Below are 18,496 nucleotides of genomic sequence, written 5' to 3' on the forward strand. Positions count from 1 at the left end.
CGAGCGCGCGCACCGGGGTGGGGGTGCGCCGGGGACTCCCGGGTCCCCTATCCCTCGCCCCTCGCCCCCATCTTCTTTCTTTGGGCAGCCCCCTTCTCTCCAATCGCGCACACACCCCGCCGCTGCCTCGTCCCCCCACCGCTGCCTCGCCTCCCCCCCCATATTGTCAATCTTCTTTGGCGTGGGGTCTTTTCGGATTGGCAGAATGTACCCCCAGGGAAGACACCCGGTGAGTGGGGGTCCGGGCTGCTGGGGGGGGCCGGGTGCTTGAGCACTGAGACCTTGACACCCCCAGACCCCTCTCCAGTCCGGCCAACCCTTCAAGTTCTCGATCTTGGAGATCTGCGACCGCATCAAAGAGGAATTCCAGTTTCTTCAGGCTCAGTACCACAGGTGAAGGGGGGCTGGGGTGCTACCCCCCAAGAGAACCGGGGAGTTCACCTGCGAGCCCCAGGAGAGGGGCGGGGCGCTGGGGGCCAGGGTTTCTGGCCGGCGGGGGCGTGGCCTCCTGGGTGGAGGGAGGAGGAAGGATGGAGGACCCCTCTACCCCCAGACTAGAATCACCGGAGAGGTGTCTGCCCGGGACATTTGGAGCCTGGGAAGGGTTGGGGTCGCTGGGGCCAGAAAGGCAAATCCATCACTTTGGGAACAGGCCCAAACAGGGTGTTGGGGTCTCCCACTGGGGGGTTAGGGCAGGTGCAATCCCCTACCTGTGTCCTTCCCAGCCTCAAGCTGGAATGTGAGAAGTTGGCCAGCGAGAAGACCGAAATGCAGCGACATTATGTCATGGTGAGGAGGGTTACCAAGTCAGGGAGGGGCCGGACGGGCGCTTGGCTTGAGTGGGAGCGCTCAGGACTGGCCAGTGACCCTCGGGTCAGCCCCTGCCCTCTCTGGGCTTCCTTTTCCCTCTCTGTAAACTGGTCTGGTTGGGATTCCAGATGTTCTCTCTTAAGAACAATGACACAAGGCTGACCTCTGTCCCCATGGACATCTCTGTGGGGCCAGGGCTTGGGCACCACCTAACTGCCCCCCTTCTCTCTTTGTCGAGAATGGGGGGCCCTGCTTTTTCCTTTGGGCTCCCTCTCTGGGGGTCGAGGGCTCTGGGTTCTGCTGTGTCTGTCTCCCCCCACCCCACAAGACCCAGCATCACCGGTGCGGGCTGGGCACTTGTCGCTGGCAGCCCTCCCCAGCCCTGCCCAGCGCCTTTTCTTCTGCAGTACTATGAGATGTCCTACGGGCTCAACATTGAGATGCACAAGCAGGTGACGTGTGTGTGTGTGTGTGTGTGTGTGTGTTGCAAATCAGGGTGCTGAGTAGGGAGGGTGGGGGGCCCTGGGGCTGCAGGATGGGTGGGGCAGTGTCCACCATATGGGGCAAGCAGACCCAGGGCATAGGGCCCTTGTTTTGTTTGTTTTAAGATTTGTTTATTTGTGCATATAAGAACTGGGGCATAGGCCAGAAATGGGGGGGGGGTATTGGTGGAGAGGATTCACCAGAAGAGTGAGGAACAGAGCAGGCAGACTGAAGTACACTGTGTGGGGAGCCAGAGCAGCGGGACAGGGAGGTCTGCTGTGCCTCGGGGTCACTCCCTGGCCAGCCCTGGCATGGAACTGGTGCTGTGGTGACTGGCAGTAGCTTGATAGCTTTGTCTTTAACCCCTGAGCCACCAGGGAGGCCCAGGAACAGGGGTCTCCTTATCTTGAGTCTCTGGGGCCAGGAAGGTGGGTTTTAGCCTCATGAAAGGAAAACAGTTCTGAACTCACTTTTTCCAGCACGGCTGAGAGTGGTGGTGGGCACCAGGCTTCCCCAACAGGCCAAGGGGGCTGTGGAGGTGACCTGGGGGGTAGTCTTGGTGGTCCCTTCCGGTCCAGTCTGATGTTTGAGGGTCTGAGCTGGACCCCAGCATCTGTTGCTGTTCTGAAGGTTCTGAGTCTGGCTGTTGCTCCCAGGACCTGAGCTTAGGAGTCAGCTTCCTGCAGTGATCCAGGGACTAAGTTGGACCCAAGTTTCTGAAATGGACCCCAGTTGCCCAAGATGCATCCTGAAGCTGACTTCAGGGTTCTCAGGTGGCTTCGTAAGGGGGGTCGGAACGTAAGATTCTCAGGCTGGCGGAATCTCACGTTCTCTTCATCGGCATCTTGTCAGTAGCGGAGTCTCTGGGGGTGGGGAGAAGCCGGAACGGGGAACCTGCCGGGCGTGTCTTTCTGGCTGTGGGTGGGCTCTGCTGGTCCTGGCGTGGCCAGAGGAGGCCTCTCTGCCTGGAGACGCATGTCCCCGGGGTGCACGAGGCACGGCTGCTTGTGGGCCGGGAGGCAGGCAGAGGACTCGGGGCCCAGGGCCCGGTTCTGTCCTGCTGGAAACAGGCACTCCGACACGCAGCACGCCGGTCACGCAGGGAGCCCCAGCCCACGGCTTCCCTCCGCCCACCCTTGTGCCCCCCCCCGACCCAGGCTCCCCAGAGCTGCCCTTCCACTCTGCGGAGGCCACCCGTGGTCTCCTGCCACGGTGCGCGATGCTCGCTGGGCCTGGCCGCTGGGACCTGGAGCTCCTCTCTGCGGGCCTGCGGCCTGGAGTGAGCCCGCTCTCCAGGGTCAGGGCACAGGCCCACGGGCTGCCTCCCCCAGGCCCCACTCTCAGGTTCTGGCCAGCGGTTATAACTCGGCTCTTATGAACCCCTCTTCCGGTCCAGTGGTTTGCTAAAACAGCTCACAAAACCCAGGAAAACACTTTACCTGCTAGCGTCTGTTTATTATACAGCATATGACTTGGGGACACGCAGGCGGGAGACCAGAGACGTGGGGGGATGGGGGGGTACGATCCCGAGGTGCACCTCTCAGCAGCAGCTCTTATTCGCCCGGCTGAGGCTCTCCTGACCCCTTGGGGCGGGCGGGTGCTCTCTGGAGGGCTCAAGTGGGCAGGCAGATGGGCCACTCAGCCTCCAGCCCCACCTCTCCCTGGAGGTGGCGGTCTGAGAAAGGGGTGGAAAGTTCTATCCCGCCAACTAGCTCAGGTTTGAAATAAGGGGCTTACTGTGAATGAGCAAGACATCCTCCCCACTGCTCAGAAGTCCTAAGGGTTTTGGTGTTCTGTGCTAGGAATTTCAGGCGAAGATAAATTTTTTTTTTATTTTGGATCTGTACCTGCCATAGACCCGACAGGGGCTGTCCCTGGGAGACGTGCGCCCAGCCAGGGCTGGACCCTGGGGCTCCCTCCAAGGCCTAGCGGCCCAGCGCTGGGTGTCCACTTTGAGCCGGGCCTTGTGTCCACTTTCCCGGAAGCCTGCCGGGGTGGGGTGTCTGCCTGGGGCAGCCATCTGGCAAACAGCTCCTTGCCAGCCTCAGTCTGCCCCTAAGCCTGTGCCTCAGTGGCTCCATTTCCCTACTTGCATCTGTGGGTGACACTCTGCAAAGTTCAGCTGTGCCCGGAAGAGCCAGGCTTCAGGGCCTGGCTTGAGAGCCTTCTCCCTGTGCCTCCCGGTAGGCCGAGATTGTGAAGCGCCTCAGCGGGATCTGTGCCCAGATCGTCCCCTTCCTGACCCAGGAGGTGAGTGGCCTGACAGCATGGGAGAGGGGCAGCAGGAAACGAGGGGGTGGGTATGGTTGGGTGTCTCAGGCCCTGGATTCCTGGGTAGCTGGGGACCTGGGCACAGACGGGGGCAGGGGCTTCAGGAATGGAAGAGGGGTCAGCTGAGGGTTAGGAGTGGGGGCTTCGAGCCCTCCGGAGAGACTGCCTGGGTCCCCACCCTGGCTGTGTGGCCTTGGGCACGTTGCTTGCCCTCTCTGTGCCTCTGCAATGAAGTTTAAATTAGCTCATACTTAGAGGCGCTGCGGAAGATGCCAGGTGCTTGCTAAGCCCCCGATGGAAGTTCACCCTTAACGGTGCTCTGTGAAATAAGCCAGACACCACAGGACAAACCCTGTCTGATTCCACTGGCAGAGCACCGGGAATAGTCAGACCCTGCACCAGAGTAGCGTGGCGGGAGTGGCGTTTCCGCCGCAGTCCAAGGGCCCAGAAGCCACATGTGGCTTCTTTACAGCAGCACAGAGCAAATTTTATTACAAACAGTCCCATGGCCCTGAGCGAGCACACCACAGCCACTGCGCCAGGTGAGGCTCAGGACTGGGAGGGAGCCAGACGCAAGTGGACAGACGGGATGAGCCCATAAACCGCACTTGACCCTTGACCGAGATGGGTCTGGGCCCACCTGGGCGTGGCTTTGGGCACATGCAGTTGGCGCTCCACCCAGATCCACTCGCTGGGTGCTGGTGCAGTCTGGGGGTGCAGAACTTGTGGAAATGGGGCAGGGGGCTGACGCTAAGGGACTTAAGCGCGCGTGGGTTTTGGGACCCGAGGAGGCCCCTGATTCCGATCCCCAGGGAACCACTGTGGTTAAGCTGCCTTTTCCACTCCTTCGGGGTTCGCGCCCCTGTGTGGTTTAAGGGTCAACTGTAGTTCACATGACAGATTCAGGCAGGTTTATGAAGGCGGCCTTAGGCGGTGATGTTGTGCAGAAAGACAAAGGCGCGATTGTGTGAGGGGTGGAGGGGTGCTGTCACTGGCTGGGGTTGGGGGCTTCTAGGAGCTGCCAGTTTCTAACTTTCGGCCTGAGTGCTTGGTGGCTGGGTGCTGACCTTCTGGCTAGTGGTTCTTTACCGGGGGGGCGATCCTGCGATACGTGGGGACCTCTGTGGTTTCCCACCTCGCCCAGCACCCATGGGCCCCCACAGACAGTGACTTGGCCTCCCTGTGGGCAGTGCCGGAGGTGGGGGGGCCCTGACTCGTAATGATTAGTTCGAACCGAACTTCTCTGCTGCTGCTTCTTGCCTGTTTGTTCCATGATTGAAGAAGGGAGACAGGAAAGAAGGGAGCGAGCCAGGGCCAGGGTGGGGCGGGGGAGCAGAAGGCGGGCCTCCGTGGAGCTCTTCCCCGCACCCCACCCCCAGCACCAGCAGCAGGTGCTGCAGGCCGTAGAGCGAGCCAAGCAGGTGACCGTGGGGGAGCTGAACAGCCTCATCGGGGTGAGTCCCCCCAGCCGCTGCCCCTTGGTCGGGGGGTTCTCTCCCTGGGACCCCTGGCACGCAGTGCTACGGCGGGGTGCTGGGTGGGCAGCTGACCTAGGCCCGGGCCACCCTGGGACCCCCCATTCCCTCTGCCCGACCCCTGCCCTCCCCTTGCTGGGTGCCCACCTCCCCACTCCACCCCTGCTCTGGCCCACCCCTCCTCCTCTCCAGCAGCAGCAGCTCCAGCCCCTGTCCCACCACCCCCCCACGGTGCCCCTGGCCCCTCGCCCCGCCGGGCTGGTGGGCGGCAGCGCCACGGGGCTGCTGGCCCTGTCCGGAGCACTGGCCGCTCAGGTGCAGCTGGCCGCGGCCGCCAAGGAGGACCGGGCTGGTGTGGAGGCCGAGGGGGCCAGAGGTGAGTGGGCCTGCGCGGGGAGCGTGGGGGCGGGGAGAGGGGAGAGGGGAGGCAGGCTCTCCGCCCAGCTGGAGTGACCCTGGGCAAGTCACGGCCTTCTCTGGGCCTCACCTGGAGGTGCCGAAGGCTGCTGAGAGGGGAGGCTCTCAGCTGGCAGCGGGAGGCCCGCGGATCGCTGTGCCCCCGCCCTGCGGCTGTGAACCCCTCATTCTTTTTCCTTCTCTCTCCCCCACTCCCAACCGCCAGTGGAGAGAGCCCAGAGCAGGGTAAGTTGTGGGGTCCCCGGGGCCTTGCCCTCTTGTGCCTGTTATTTGCTTTGTGTTCAGATGCGGCTGAGGCTGTGTATTCTGAGCCCACGGGGCCTCAGGGGGACACCCACACCCCGCTTTCAAACTGTCACCCAGAGCCTTTTTGCACAGGCGATGACCGTGGGCTAGAATTTCATTTAATTTTTCACTCTCGCGCTGTGTTGGCCACTGAGTAAATGAGTGCTCGTGTGTGTGCTCCCGGCCGCCTCTCCCCTCGCTCATTCCCACGCCAGCCACTTGGTGACTGTGGCCCGCGAGCGCTCTGCCGTGGAAGTGCTATGGGCCCGCGATGTCATTTTTTTTTTTTTTAAAGATTTATTTATTTGTGCATACAGAACTGGGGTACAGGCCAGAGGCTCAGGGGCGGTGAGAGGCTTCACCAGAGACAGAGCAGGGAGCAGAACAGGCAGATCTACGAAGTACACTGCCTAGAGGAGCAGCAGGCGGGTCAGGAGAGGTCTGCCAGGCCATGTGGTCACCTCCGGGGCAGGCGGCAGGCGGGAATCGAACTCATGCGGAAGCGGCTTTAGATTCTCAGTGCTGTGCTTTAACCTGCTGCGCCACCAGGGAGGGCCCGCGATGTCATTTTTTTAAGTGGTTAATTTAAAAGAACAGTGGAGGTTGCCAAGACGCGTGCATGGCAGTTCCCAGAGCCCCCTGCGCCCCCCACCCCAGTATCATCTTGTATCACTGAGGTGCCGCAGCCCCAGCTGACCTGGGCGTCCGGCTCCCTCACCCTCGTGTGTGCGTGCGTGTCCCGTCGTTCTCTGCGGCCTGGGGACAGGCTTAGCCGTGTCTTGCTGGGCCCCTTTCAAGCACTCGACAGGCCCAGGCGGCGATACTGGCCGCAGCACCCACCGAGGCCCAGGCGCAGCCTTGAGCTGAGCGTCCCATAGCTGCTAGCAAGCCTCTTCCCCTCAGCTCAGAGGTGCGCACCCGGGTCACCGACCAAGACAGGGAGGCACAGAGAGGCCAGGGGACTTGCCCGAGGTCACACAGTGAATGAGAAGGCCGGGCTTGGCTCGCACGCTGCTTTCCCTGGGGGGGGACGTGCTCTGAGCTGGCACATGCCGCTTTCTGCTTTCCGCCCTGCGGCTCTGCTTCTCGTCCCAGCTGCCACCCTGTGCTGGGAGTGGCTTGGACCCCTGCGGGTAGCTGGATCTGGCACCCGTCTGGGAGACTGGGCTTCCGGAAAGGGAATCAGCCGAGAAAGACCTCCGCAGTCAGACGCTCAGGGTCACTGCTCCTGCGGCCGGGCGGGACACTGAGGCGCCCTGGGGGCAGCCGAGGCGAGGGTGCACCTCAGTGCCAGCCCGCCGGCCTCTGCCGGCCCTGCCCGGGGTCCCTGTCACCCGCTGGTCAGGGCTGTGCCACTGGCACCTGACGCGCTAAGTGCCCACCTGGCCCCGACGCGGCGCAGCCCGGCTTCCTGTGGGCTCAGTTTCCCCGTCTGTACAATGGGGTTAACCGTAGCTCCTGACAAGCTTGTTGGCCGCCAAGCATTTAGCACCCAGTGAGCCCTTTGATGGGCCCGTTTTCCAGGTGGGAAGCTTGAGGCGTAGACCCTATGACACCTGCGGGTGGGACTGTCCGTCCAGGACCGCTGGGCCCAGCCTGACCCTTCCTCCCACCTGGCCTGTGTGTGCAGAGCGCCTCCCCGTCGCCGCCTGAGAGCGTGGTGGAAGAGGAGCGGCTGAGCGGCCCCGGGGGCAGTGGGAAGCAGAGAGCTGACGACAAGGAGCTGTCTGGGCCGTATGTGAGTTGGGCCAGGCGGAGGCTGGGGGCAGGCAGTGGGTGGGCTGGGCTAGGTCTGGGCCCTGCACGCCTCCACTCGCCCCCACCCACTGCCCCGAGCCCTCAGCACATGGGCAGTTGTGACCTCAGAGTCCCAATCAGACCCCCAGACCTATCGGTGAATGCTCCCCTTCTGAGGAGAGGTAAGGGGGGTTGCTTAGGGCCACCGCTCTCCATCTCCCCCCAGGAAAGCGATGAAGACAAGAGCGATTACAACCTGGTGGTGGATGAGGTGAGTCGGGGTCCCCCATCCTGTTCTGACCCCGGGGACTCAGCCTGGGAACTGGGAACACAAAGAGCAAGCGACAGCTTCTCTGGGGTGAGACCTCCCGACCCACTGCTGTCCGGGGTGGTTGGCGGGGGTGGGGGGGTGCCAGGGCCAAGGGGCGTGGGGGTCTGGACCCTTGAGGTCCACTGCCTCTCTGTAGTGCAGTTGGGGAAACTGAAGCCCCGAGAACACTAGAGATGGGCAGCAGAAGTGACTTCAAGCCCTGGCACACTGTCACACCCTTCCCTGGCCTCTTGTTTCCCATCAGTTTGGGGGGGAGAAGCAGTCCCTTCTGTGCCTACGGACTACGTCCCCCTACGAAACCCCTTTTACAGACAAGTAAGCGGAGGCACAGGAGGTTTCTGACCCTCCCAAGGTGGTTGTGGGTGCTCAGTCTGGAAGTCGGGGTGGGCTTGCGAGGGGGTAGGCAGGACCGCCTTCCTCTCCCACTTCACTCCCACTCACCCTCACCACCTCAACCTAGGACCAACCCTCCGAGCCCCCCAGCCCAGCCACCACCCCGTGCGGAAAGGCACCCATCTGCATCCCCCCCCGCCGGGACCTTGTGGATAGTCCGGCCTCCTTGGCCTCCAGCCTCGGCTCACCTCTCCCCAGAACCAAGGAGCTCGTCCTGGTAAGGAGCGGGGGGCCTTGAAACTCCCTTTATTTATCCCGGGCCCTGGAAACAGATATTGCCCAGCAATGTGGCGCTGAATCGACTGGCGGTGCTCCGTGTACTGCAGAGACGGTGCCGTCATCAGTTTTTTGCCACCTTCCTAAACATCACCTCTCCCTCATTCCGGTAATTTTTCCCCCAGCTGACTCATTCTTTTGCACTTGAATAACTATTAAAAGGCAAGCTGGTCAATTAACTTTGGAAATACATATTAAAAGGCAACTTGCCATCTTCCACGGAAACTGTCTCCTGCGATAATAGGGCGCGTGGAAATAAAGGAGTGTGACTGCTCAGGCCGGCTCCAGCTGGAGGCCTAAGGCCGGCCAGCCCAGACATTGCCCTGCGTCACCCCGCTTGGCCCGCGTCTCCAGATGTTGGGCGCCAGCGCAGGGGCCACCCAAGGCACCCCCGTGGGCATTCACTCCCACCCCTCTGCGAGTCTCCCCAGCCTCCTGCCCTGCACTCATCTGGGGGAACTCTGCTGTGGTATGGCTGTTTCTAGGTCTCCCCGCCCCAGCAGGTTGCTATGGCAACCGCCTGAGGTTGGGGCTCACATTACAGCCCAGGAGGGGGGGTAGGGGCAGCACCGTTCTAATGAAGAAGCCCCCATAAAACCTCCCCACCTCTGCCCCCATTTTGGCTTGGGGTGCCAGCGTGCTGCCCTAATTCGTGCGCCTGGTGGGAAGACGGGGTGCTGGCCAGCCAGCCAGGGCTGGGGTCTCCTGAACGTCAAGGTGCTCATGGCAGGGAGCTGAGCCGCAGAGTAGGGGGTGCCCTGGCATGGGGGTGCAGTGCCCTCTCCTCCACTGTCCCCCGCCGGGGGTGCCCCTTCCCAGAGGCGCAGGAGGAGTCCGCCAGTCCTCGCCCGTCCCTCCCCCGGGAGCAGTGGGTGGCCTCCTGCCTCATGAGTCCACGCAGGCCCTGACTATCTCCTGCCCTCCGGGAGCCCCTGTGCCTGCCTGGCCACACCCTCCACTCGCAGTGGCTGGGCTGTCTGCACCAACACCGACACCTTTGCGGGTGCTCTTCCTGCAGGCGCCCTGTGCGGTCGCTCTGTGGGGCGGCCCCTCCCGGCTCGGGTGCTCACGTGGCAGGCAGCAGCTGTGCCCAGCCCTGGTGCTGACCCCAAAATGCAGGGGTGTGCTACTTCCACACTCCTGCCTCCCGGAGCGGGCACCTATCCTGTTTTGTTTTGTTTTTAAGATTTATTAGTGCTCTTGTAGCTGGGGTACAGGCCAGAGGTGTGGGGGTGGTGTGAGGGGATTCCCAGAGACAGAGTGGGGAGCAGGACAGGCGGATCTACTGAGTCCATGCTGAGGGGGGCAGCGGGGAGACAGGAGTGGTCTGCTGTGGGTCACTCCGTGCCTGGGGATCGCACTGAGGCCGTGGTGGTTGCAGCAGCTGGTGGCTGAGACTAGCCCCTGTGCCCGGGGAGGCCTGGCCCCCTCTGTTTCTGACCATCCCGGGTCAGGAGGCTCCAGGTGCCTTGCGGTGACCCATCCCGCCCTTTCTCTGCAGAACGAGCTTCCCGCCAGCACTCCGGCCCCCAAGTCCTGTGACTCCTCCCCACCCCAGGACACGTCCACCCCCGGGCCCAGCTCAGCCAGCCACCCCCGCCAGCTCACTGCCAAACCAACACCTTCCACCGACAGTATCGGTGAGACCCACTGGCACCCGCCAGGGCAAATGTCTCCAGGGGCTCTAGAAAGCGTGGGGTGGGGCGAGGTTTGGATTGAGCCCTGGCACCGCCTTGCCCCTTGGGTGCTGCTGCCTCGGTGCATCTCAGAGTCCTTTTGCCTTGGCTTGGGGGTGGGGGACTGAGGCCAGAGAGGGGAAGGGCCCACACAGAGGATTCAGCCTACGCGTTAGGAGGAGGGGCTTTAGCGTTAGACTGGCCTGGGTTTGATGCCAGCCTTGGACGCTTGTCAGCTGTGTGACCTTGGGCCAGTGACCCAACCTCTCTGATCCTCACTTTCCCTATCAGCTACGTGGGGAGGATGGTGTTCTTTTCTGACTTAGGGCTGGGCCCTCTGTTGGTTCTGGGGGCCCAGAAAAAATGAGCCCTGAAACTTTCCCTGAGGAGCTCCTATATAGTGGGGACGAAGAAGCACATCTCTCCATCTGTGCTCCATCGTGATCAGGGCTAGGCAGAGAGGGACCCAAGCCCAGAGAGGTTGGGGCCCAGGGGCGGGTGGGGAGGCTCAAGGATGGCCCTGAGATGCTGCCAGACATTGGCCAAGGCTTTGAAGACTGAGTGGCCAGCAGCTGCAGAAGCTAAGACTGGAGAAGGCCAGGGAAGGCATGGCGCCCGAGGGGCCATCTGTGAACGTCTAGAGGAATGAGGGCCTGGCGGTGCCGGCCGGAGCCGGGGCTGGCTGCACGAGGGGGGGCCACACCGAGCAGGAGTCAGGGTGCGGCCCCAGGTGCCTCAAGACCTGTCTTTATCTCTCCTCCCTCAGCCCTGAGGAGCCCCCTGACCCTGTCCAGCCCCTTCACCACAGCCTTCAGCCTTGGGTCCCACAGCGGCGCCCTTAATGGGGACCTCTCTGTGCCCAGCTCCTACGTGAGCCTCCACCTGTCCCCCCAGGTCGGCGGCTCTGTGGTGTACGGACGCTCTCCCATGGTGAGAACCCGGGGCGGGCAGCAGGAGGTGCCACCAGGCCGGGGTTGGGCCAGGGAGAGCAACGGGGTGCACAGGAGAGACGGGTGGGGGAGGAGCAGGAGTCTGGGCCTCGGCACGTGTGCGTGGAGGTGGCCGGAGGGACGCAGTGGCCGCCGAGCCTGACCCACATACGGTGCACGGCTGGGAAGAGTGACCGTGACCGCGCGTGAAAGGAGCAGGGCGCACCCAGCACGGGACCTGGCCCCGTGTCCAGCGGGTGGCGGATGGCCGTTAGCCCTGGTTTTGAAGGGCCTGTGACAAATTTGGTAGACTTCGGACAGAGGACTAGCCCGAGGGGAGTGGACAGAGGGCTGGAAGTGAAGTCCCCCAAGGAGGAGCTGAGCTAGGGTGGAGGGAGAGGACAGTGCGAACAGCTGGCAGACGGAGCCTTCGTGGTCAGGATGCTTCCAAGGGGATGAAATGCCCGCACTGAGTTCCTCAGACCGGGGCTGGGTGGGCACCTTGAGGGATGCTGTAGAAAAGGGGCCGGCGGGCGGCTCGCGCAAAGGGCGAGACAGCAGATGCTGTCGGCTGTGCAGACCCCCTGTCTGTACCACAACCCTGCCTTCTTAGCGAGGGTGCCTGTGTGCCGTAAAACTACTTACGAACAAGCGGGGGGCGGGGTGAAGATTTCAGGACCCTTCTGCCTCTGGGGTTCCAGAGCTCCCTGGACAGAGATGTTGAGGTTCCTTCAGTTCCTGCCCTTCTTCCGTCTGTGATAGGGCAGAGGAGGCTGCTTTGCTCCTTAACAGACTGGGGGGTGCTGGTGAGCACAAGGGTATGGCTGGAGGGTGCAGGGGGTGGACTGGCTGTCACCCCTCCTTGGTTCACCCTGCGGCGTTTTGGCAGATGGCTTTTGAGTCTCACCCACACCTCCGAGGATCATCCATCTCCTCCTCCCTGCCCACCATCCCTGGGGGAAAGCCGTGAGTATGGGGTGGCCTCGGGACACAGCTCGACACCCTGGGGGGGCTCCACCCCAGGGGGGCCCCGAGTCTCCCTAGAACTTTCTGCCATGTTGCAGATGCTCAGGACCCGGTGCTATCCCATCTGATGGCCACCGGCCACGTGCTCGTGACCACCTGTGTGGGCAGCCCATCTGAGAACTGGGCGTCCACCTTTATTTGCGGTTAAGTGGCCCCAGGTGGCCGCTGGCTACTGTTTTTGTAGTTCTCCTATTTTTGTAGTTCTCCGAACTCAGGGGCATTTTCATGATTCCTGCACACGGTTATTAAGCTCACTGATATCCCAGCTTCTTTCGCTTTTACCTATGTCACCCTGAGCTCCGCGTCCGTGTCCGAAAAGCAGTGGGGGCAGCAGGGCGGGAAGGCGAGCGGCCACCCGGCGCCTTGCGGAGCGCCCGGCCCACCCCCGGGGCGGTCCCCCGAGCGTCACGCTGCACCTCCTGCGCAGGGCCTACTCGTTCCACGTGTCCGCCGACGGGCAGATGCAGCCGGTGCCCTTCCCGTCCGACGCGCTGGTGGGCGCCGGCATCCCGCGGCACGCGCGGCAGCTGCACACGCTGGCGCACGGAGAGGTGGTCTGCGCCGTCACCATCAGCGGCTCCACGCAGCACGTGTACACGGGCGGCAAGGGCTGCGTGAAGGTGTGGGACGTGGGCCAGCCGGGCGCCAAGACCCCTGTGGCCCAGCTGGACTGCCTGGTGAGGCGGCGGCGTTGGCGGGCGAGTGGGGCGGGGCTTGTGGGCCGAAGGGGCGGGGCTTGTAGGCCAGGGGCGGAGCTTGTTGGCCTAAGGGGCGGGGCTTGTTGGCTGAAGGGGCGGAGCTTGTTGGTCAAAGGGGCGGGGCCTGCGGTCCCCCGAGAGTGGGGCTGCTTTGAACTCCCGAGTCCAGAGCTGTGTTCTGGGACCAACGGGATGGGGCTCCCGGAGGCAAGGCTGGGGGAATCCAATCACTCTTCTTCCCTCCCTGCCCCCAGAACCGGGACAACTACATCCGTTCCTGCAAACTGCTGCCAGATGGCCGCAGTCTGATCGTGGGCGGCGAGGCCAGCACCTTGTCCATTTGGGACTTGGCAGCTCCCACGCCCCGCATCAAGGCCGAGCTGACCTCATCGGCCCCTGCCTGCTATGCCTTGGCGGTCAGCCCTGATGCCAAGGTCTGCTTTTCCTGCTGCAGCGATGGCAATATCGTGGTCTGGGACCTGCAGAACCAGACCATGGTCAGGTGGGTGGTGGGTGCCTGTGTCCTCGGCAGGTCTCTCGTGCTTCCCTGGTGCGGGCGCACGGGACTGGTGGAGTGGCCTGGTAGGATGCTGGAGCAGAACCCACCCCAGCGGCTCGGGCCCTTCTTCCTCCAGGCAATTCCAGGGCCACACAGACGGGGCCAGCTGCATCGATATTTCCGATTACGGAACTCGCCTCTGGACAGGGGGGCTGGACAACACGGTGCGCTGCTGGGACCTACGGGAGGGCCGCCAGCTGCAGCAGCACGACTTCAGCTCCCAGGTGCCGATGGGGGGAGGGGAGTCCTCCCCGCCTCTCCCCTTGAGGCACCCACTTCCAGGCACTAGGCAGAACTAAATGCCTCCTGGCCACGTCAGTCCTTCTTGTCCCCCAGACAAAGCCACAGGCTTCTCCTTTTTTCCCAAAGACAGACACGGAGACAAAGGAGCAGATGATTATTAAGCTGTGGGGTGCTGAGACCCCTCTGATTATCTTCTTGTCAGTGCTCACCAAGCCGTCCCCCCTTCTCAGAGTGGAGCCGAGGTCAGGGGAGGGCCTTCAGGAACGGCCCCCTGCCTCGGGCTTCCGGGCCCTCCATGCCCCAGGGTCACACGCAGCATGCCCGTGACCCTTCTGGACCCCCTCTTATTACTGTTCCTCCCTTGGGCCCACCTGGCTTTCCCTTCTTTTCTCCAACTGGTAAACTGTTGCCCATCTTCAACACCTGTGCAACTGGCCCTTTTCTAGAAGCCTATAGGTAGCTAAGTCCTGAACATTCTGTTCTATGTTCTCTTCCCTTTCATTTGAAAGTTTCTTGGATGAGGAATTCAGGGGTGCAGGGGGATACAGTTGTTTACCCCCATCCCACCAGGCCCTGAGCTTTCCACAGGCATGCTTGCAGATGGCCAGGAAGGATGCTGGCCACCTTCTAGTCTCCTCTCCGCTGTGAGTTTATGGTTCTTTCCACGTGTCTCATTTTTCAGGAAGAATCGGTCAGGTTTAGGGTGGAACAGGACCGTAATCCTCTTTGCCTTCCCTGGGGTGGGGCACGCTGGGGTGGGGCACCGAGTGACCAAGCCACGTGTCCATCTTTTCCAGTCAAAGCAAAAGGAGGTGTGGGCAAGTGGGGGGGGTTCTGGGCTGGGAGCTGCAGGCCTGGTCTTTCAGACGCGTTTGTGACCTTGAGCTGGCATGGCCTCAGCTTCCCTTCCACCATCTGTCCAAGGGGAGCTACTGTCCTCACCCGGCTTCACCCCCACCCCAGCCTCCTTCCTAGAGCTGTTGTGCTGTTGAGCGGATAATGGGTGTGAGGCCCCGGGGTTCCGTGTAATTCTGATTAATATTAATGATTCGACATGCAGTTGCCTGCTGTGTTCCAGGCCCTGGGCCAGCTGCCTCTCCAGTGAGCACTGCAAGTGGGCAAGCTCTGGCCTTCTCCCCTGGCCTGTACCCCTAGATCTGGGCATCCCCCAGAGGCCCACCAGGTTTTTGACGCCAAGTCTCGCCTCTTCATACCCAGATTTTTTCCCTGGGCCACTGCCCCAACCAGGACTGGCTGGCTGTGGGTATGGAGAGTAGCAACGTGGAGATCTTACACGTCCGCAAGCCGGAGAAGTACCAGCTGCACCTTCATGAGAGCTGCGTGCTGTCACTCAAGTTTGCCTCCTGTGGTGTGTCTGCCCGGGGCTGGGGTGCGGGGCGCTGGGGCGCTGGGGTGCTGGGCCGGGCTGCCAAAGCACACAAGACAGAGGAGGCCTGGTTTAGTTTGAAGCTTCGATAAACAACCTATCATTTGTTAGCATAAGTCTACCCCAAGTAATGTCTGGGATGGACTTACACTGAAAAGCAGCTACAGCAAGTTCTCTCTTAACGCCTTTGTGAGGTTTCTGGAAAGCGCAGTTTTAAGCAAACTGACTTGGAGTGAAAACAGATCCTTGAAGAACAGTTTTATTCACCATTGGGCCTGAGTTGTTTGTTCTCATCAACAGTATAATGAAATGAGATGGAACAAAAGGACATTATTTGAGGGCTTCTCATTTGTTGGGACAAATATATCCCACATTTTGCATGGGACTTACTGAGACTAAAAATGACTGTTTTGTTAAAATACAGTCATATGTTGCTTAGTGACGGGTACACTCGGAGAAAAGCGTCTCTAGGTGTTTTTGCCTTTGTACAACCATCATCGGGTTTCATGGTGCAAACCTGGACGGCTTGCCCGCTCACACTGGGCCGGAGAGTCCTGCCCGGCGGGACCCCTGCCCCCCCCAATCTGCAGTCCCTTGTTGGCTGAAATGTTGTCAGGGGGCGCCTGATGGTGCGCCCACATGCTGCCCAGGGCCCACATATACTAAAACAAACACCGCAGCGGCACGCTGGGGACACACCTGTCCCCGAGACTCGCGCTTCATCTGAAGCCGATGCCACTGGGTACCTGCCACCTACTTGCTCTTCCTCCTCTGGGGGGACACGTGGAGCCCTGTGGGTCTTGACTTCCCCATCTGGAAAATGGGGCGACGCACTGTCCTGGCATTCTAAAGAGCCTCACGGCTCCCAAAGGAAGGGAGAGGCCAGACTCGCCTGCCTCCCAGGGCCTGTCGCCGGCCCCCGGGCTTCAGCCCCTCCTCGCTGGAACTCTTGCCCTCCTCCCGCAGGGCGCTGGTTCGTGAGCACCGGGAAGGACAACCTGCTGAATGCCTGGAGGACGCCCTATGGAGCCAGCATTTTCCAGGTACCCGCCGGCTGGGGTCCCCAGGGTGGCAGGCAGTCGTGCAGGGCCCCAGGGTGGCAGCGCTGATGGTTAAACAGCCTGGGACCCCCACCCCTGCCCTGCGCCCCCCCCCAAGTGCTCGGCCAACTTCCGCCCTCAGACCACACCTGCTGGCAGCCAGACCTGGTAAGACACCTGCAGTCTGGACACGCCCCCGCCCACCTTGAGGTGCACAGCGCAGTTACGGAAGCATATGCGTGGTGTGGCCACCCCCACTCCCTCTCCAGATCGCCCCTCCCCCGCCCCGCACCCCCAGCCGGTCACTGTGGTCCTCTGGGCCCCCGGGAGCGGCTGGCCCAGCGCCTGCCTGGCGCTGCTGTAACAGTCACGCGGCCTGGCTGCGGGCTTTTACTTCCCCTGGGCAGGAAGCTTGGGATGGAGGCGCTGGTAGCTCCGGGGCACCTGCCAGACTGTTGCCCAAATTCATTCCCACGAGCAGTAAATTAGGGTTCAGCATTCTCCCCATGTTCACCAACCCTTTTACTGTCTCTGTTTTACTATAGTCATTCTAGTGGGTGCAGGGTGGTTTTTACATTTTGAAAAAGATTTATATATGCACACAAGAACTGGGGTACAGGCCAGAGGTGCGGGGGGTGAGATTCATCGGTCAGAGCGGGGAGCAGGTCAGATCAACCAAAGTACACTGCTGAGGGGCACAGTGGGCGGATCAAGAGAGGTCTGCTGCACCATGTGGGTCCCTCCCTGGCCGGGGATCGAACTCCTCTTGCTGCAGTGGCTGAGAGGTTCACAGTGCTGCGCTTTAACCTGTTGCGCCACCAGGGAGGCCCGGTTTTTACATTTTTTAAAAAAAAATATTTATTTGTGCATACAGAACTGGGGTACAGGTCAGAGACTCAGGGGCGGCGAGAGGCTTCACCATAGACAGAGTGGGGAGCAGAACAGACAGATGGACGAAGTACACTGCTGAGGGGAGCAGCGGGCGGGTCAGGAGAGATCTGGCTCGCCATGTGGTCTCCTCCGGGGCAGGCGGGGATCGAACTCGTGCTGAAGTGGTTTCAGCTTCTTAGTGCAGTGCTTTAACCCGCTGCGCCACCAGGGAGGCCCGGTTTTTACATTTTTTAAGGGTTGTAAAAAAAAAAAACAACAGACCATGTGGTGAAGGCTGACTCGGCTCTGGACTCACTTGGACCTTAGGCCCGGCCCGGAAATGTATGGTTGGGCCCAGGATGGGCTTCCTGAGCCCTGGTGCGGGTCACGTGCTGGAAGCCCCCGAGTGCCGTGCTCTCCGTGGATGGCTGTGTGGCCCGGCCCGGGCACACCCTCGCTTGTGTCAGGGGAGCAGGGGTCCTGCCTGTCCCCCGAGCGCTGTGGCGTCTCCAGGGGCTCTGCTCCAGGTCACCCTCCTCCGCACACTGGGAGATCCCCGGCTCCCAGTCACCTGGGCTGGGAGCAGGGCTGCCTGTTTGCCTCCCCGCTTCCCACTGGCCCCTCACCGCCCTCGTCTCTCCCCCGCCCCGCCACAGTCCAAGGAGTCCTCCTCTGTGCTGAGCTGTGACATCTCCGGGAATAACAAATACATCGTGACGGGCTCAGGGGACAAGAAGGCCACCGTGTACGAGGTGGTCTACTGAGGCCTCTCTTCCGTGTCCCCCGCCCGGCCCCGAGGGAGGGCCACCGGGACACTGCACCCAGCACCCCTGCCCCCGGCGACCTGTGAGTGATAACTGCTCCCCAGAGGCCCCTCACATCTTCCCCTCTGGGGGAGCTGGGGGGGTTGGGGAAATACATGTATTTATCACAGCTGCCTGTCTCTTGGCTGGGGGAGCTGGGCCCACCGCTGGCTTTCGTCGGGTACCTGGGCTGCTTTTCCCTTATTGGGGCGGTGGGATCACTTCCTGTGGGAGAGTGCCGGCTGCGCTAAGCTACGGGACACACGGAGCTGAACACAGAGCGTCGCCGTGCCCTAGCCACCGGGCAGTCTGAGAAGGGCAGTCCCGTCTTTCCCGACCCCGTGCAGCGCGAGTCCCCGGACCGGATGGTGTCGTCCACCGCACATCTGGGCTGTGAGGTGTCGTCTGGCGGGGCTCCCCGGCTAGATCTGGTCTGTTGTCGGCCGAGACATCACAGAGCAACGCTAGTGGCTCCCCCCACGCCCAGTGCGGGGCCCACCAGCACACTCGGGGCTCTGGGGGGGGGTGCTGCCCCCTTGACACGGGCTGCAGGGCCCCACAAGCTGCATTTGACCTTTTAATGCTCCGGCCCCGAAGTGTCCAGTGTCAGACTTGCAGACAGACTCGCCCTAAGACACGTCCACGGGTTGGGGAATGTAGGGGAGTGGGCAGCTGTTGGGGTGTAGTGTTTCCCTGACATCCAGAGGAACTCCCGACCGGGCGTGACGCCCGGTCCCCAGTAAGGCTCTAAGCAAATGTCACCACCCCAGAGGAGGGACAGCTAAGC

The 18,496-nt window shown here is 61.9% G+C and overlaps 1 protein-coding gene across 1 annotated transcript; it reads left to right on the forward strand.

Annotated features, from left to right (window-relative positions):
* The first annotated feature begins 134 nt into the window (after positions 1–134).
* On the forward strand, positions 135–17,805 carry TLE2 (transducin-like enhancer of split 2). The gene is made up of 20 exons (XM_004689365.2): positions 135–229; positions 296–393; positions 726–789; positions 1,218–1,262; positions 3,481–3,543; positions 4,944–5,018; positions 5,235–5,415; positions 5,662–5,681; positions 7,372–7,479; positions 7,705–7,749; positions 8,270–8,419; positions 9,980–10,118; positions 10,921–11,084; positions 11,973–12,049; positions 12,537–12,786; positions 13,062–13,309; positions 13,443–13,590; positions 14,828–14,978; positions 15,963–16,039; positions 17,563–17,805. The coding sequence occupies exons 1-20, from the start codon at positions 206–208 to the stop codon at positions 17,668–17,670; spliced, it is 2,235 nt and encodes a 744-aa protein (XP_004689422.1). The 5' UTR covers positions 135–205; the 3' UTR covers positions 17,671–17,805.
* The last annotated feature ends 691 nt before the right edge of the window (positions 17,806–18,496 follow it).

The sequence above is a fragment of the Condylura cristata genome, unplaced genomic scaffold (assembly GCF_000260355.1).
Source record: "Condylura cristata isolate star-nosed mole 26May11 unplaced genomic scaffold, ConCri1.0 scaffold00025, whole genome shotgun sequence".
NCBI lineage: Eukaryota > Metazoa > Chordata > Mammalia > Eulipotyphla > Talpidae > Condylura > Condylura cristata.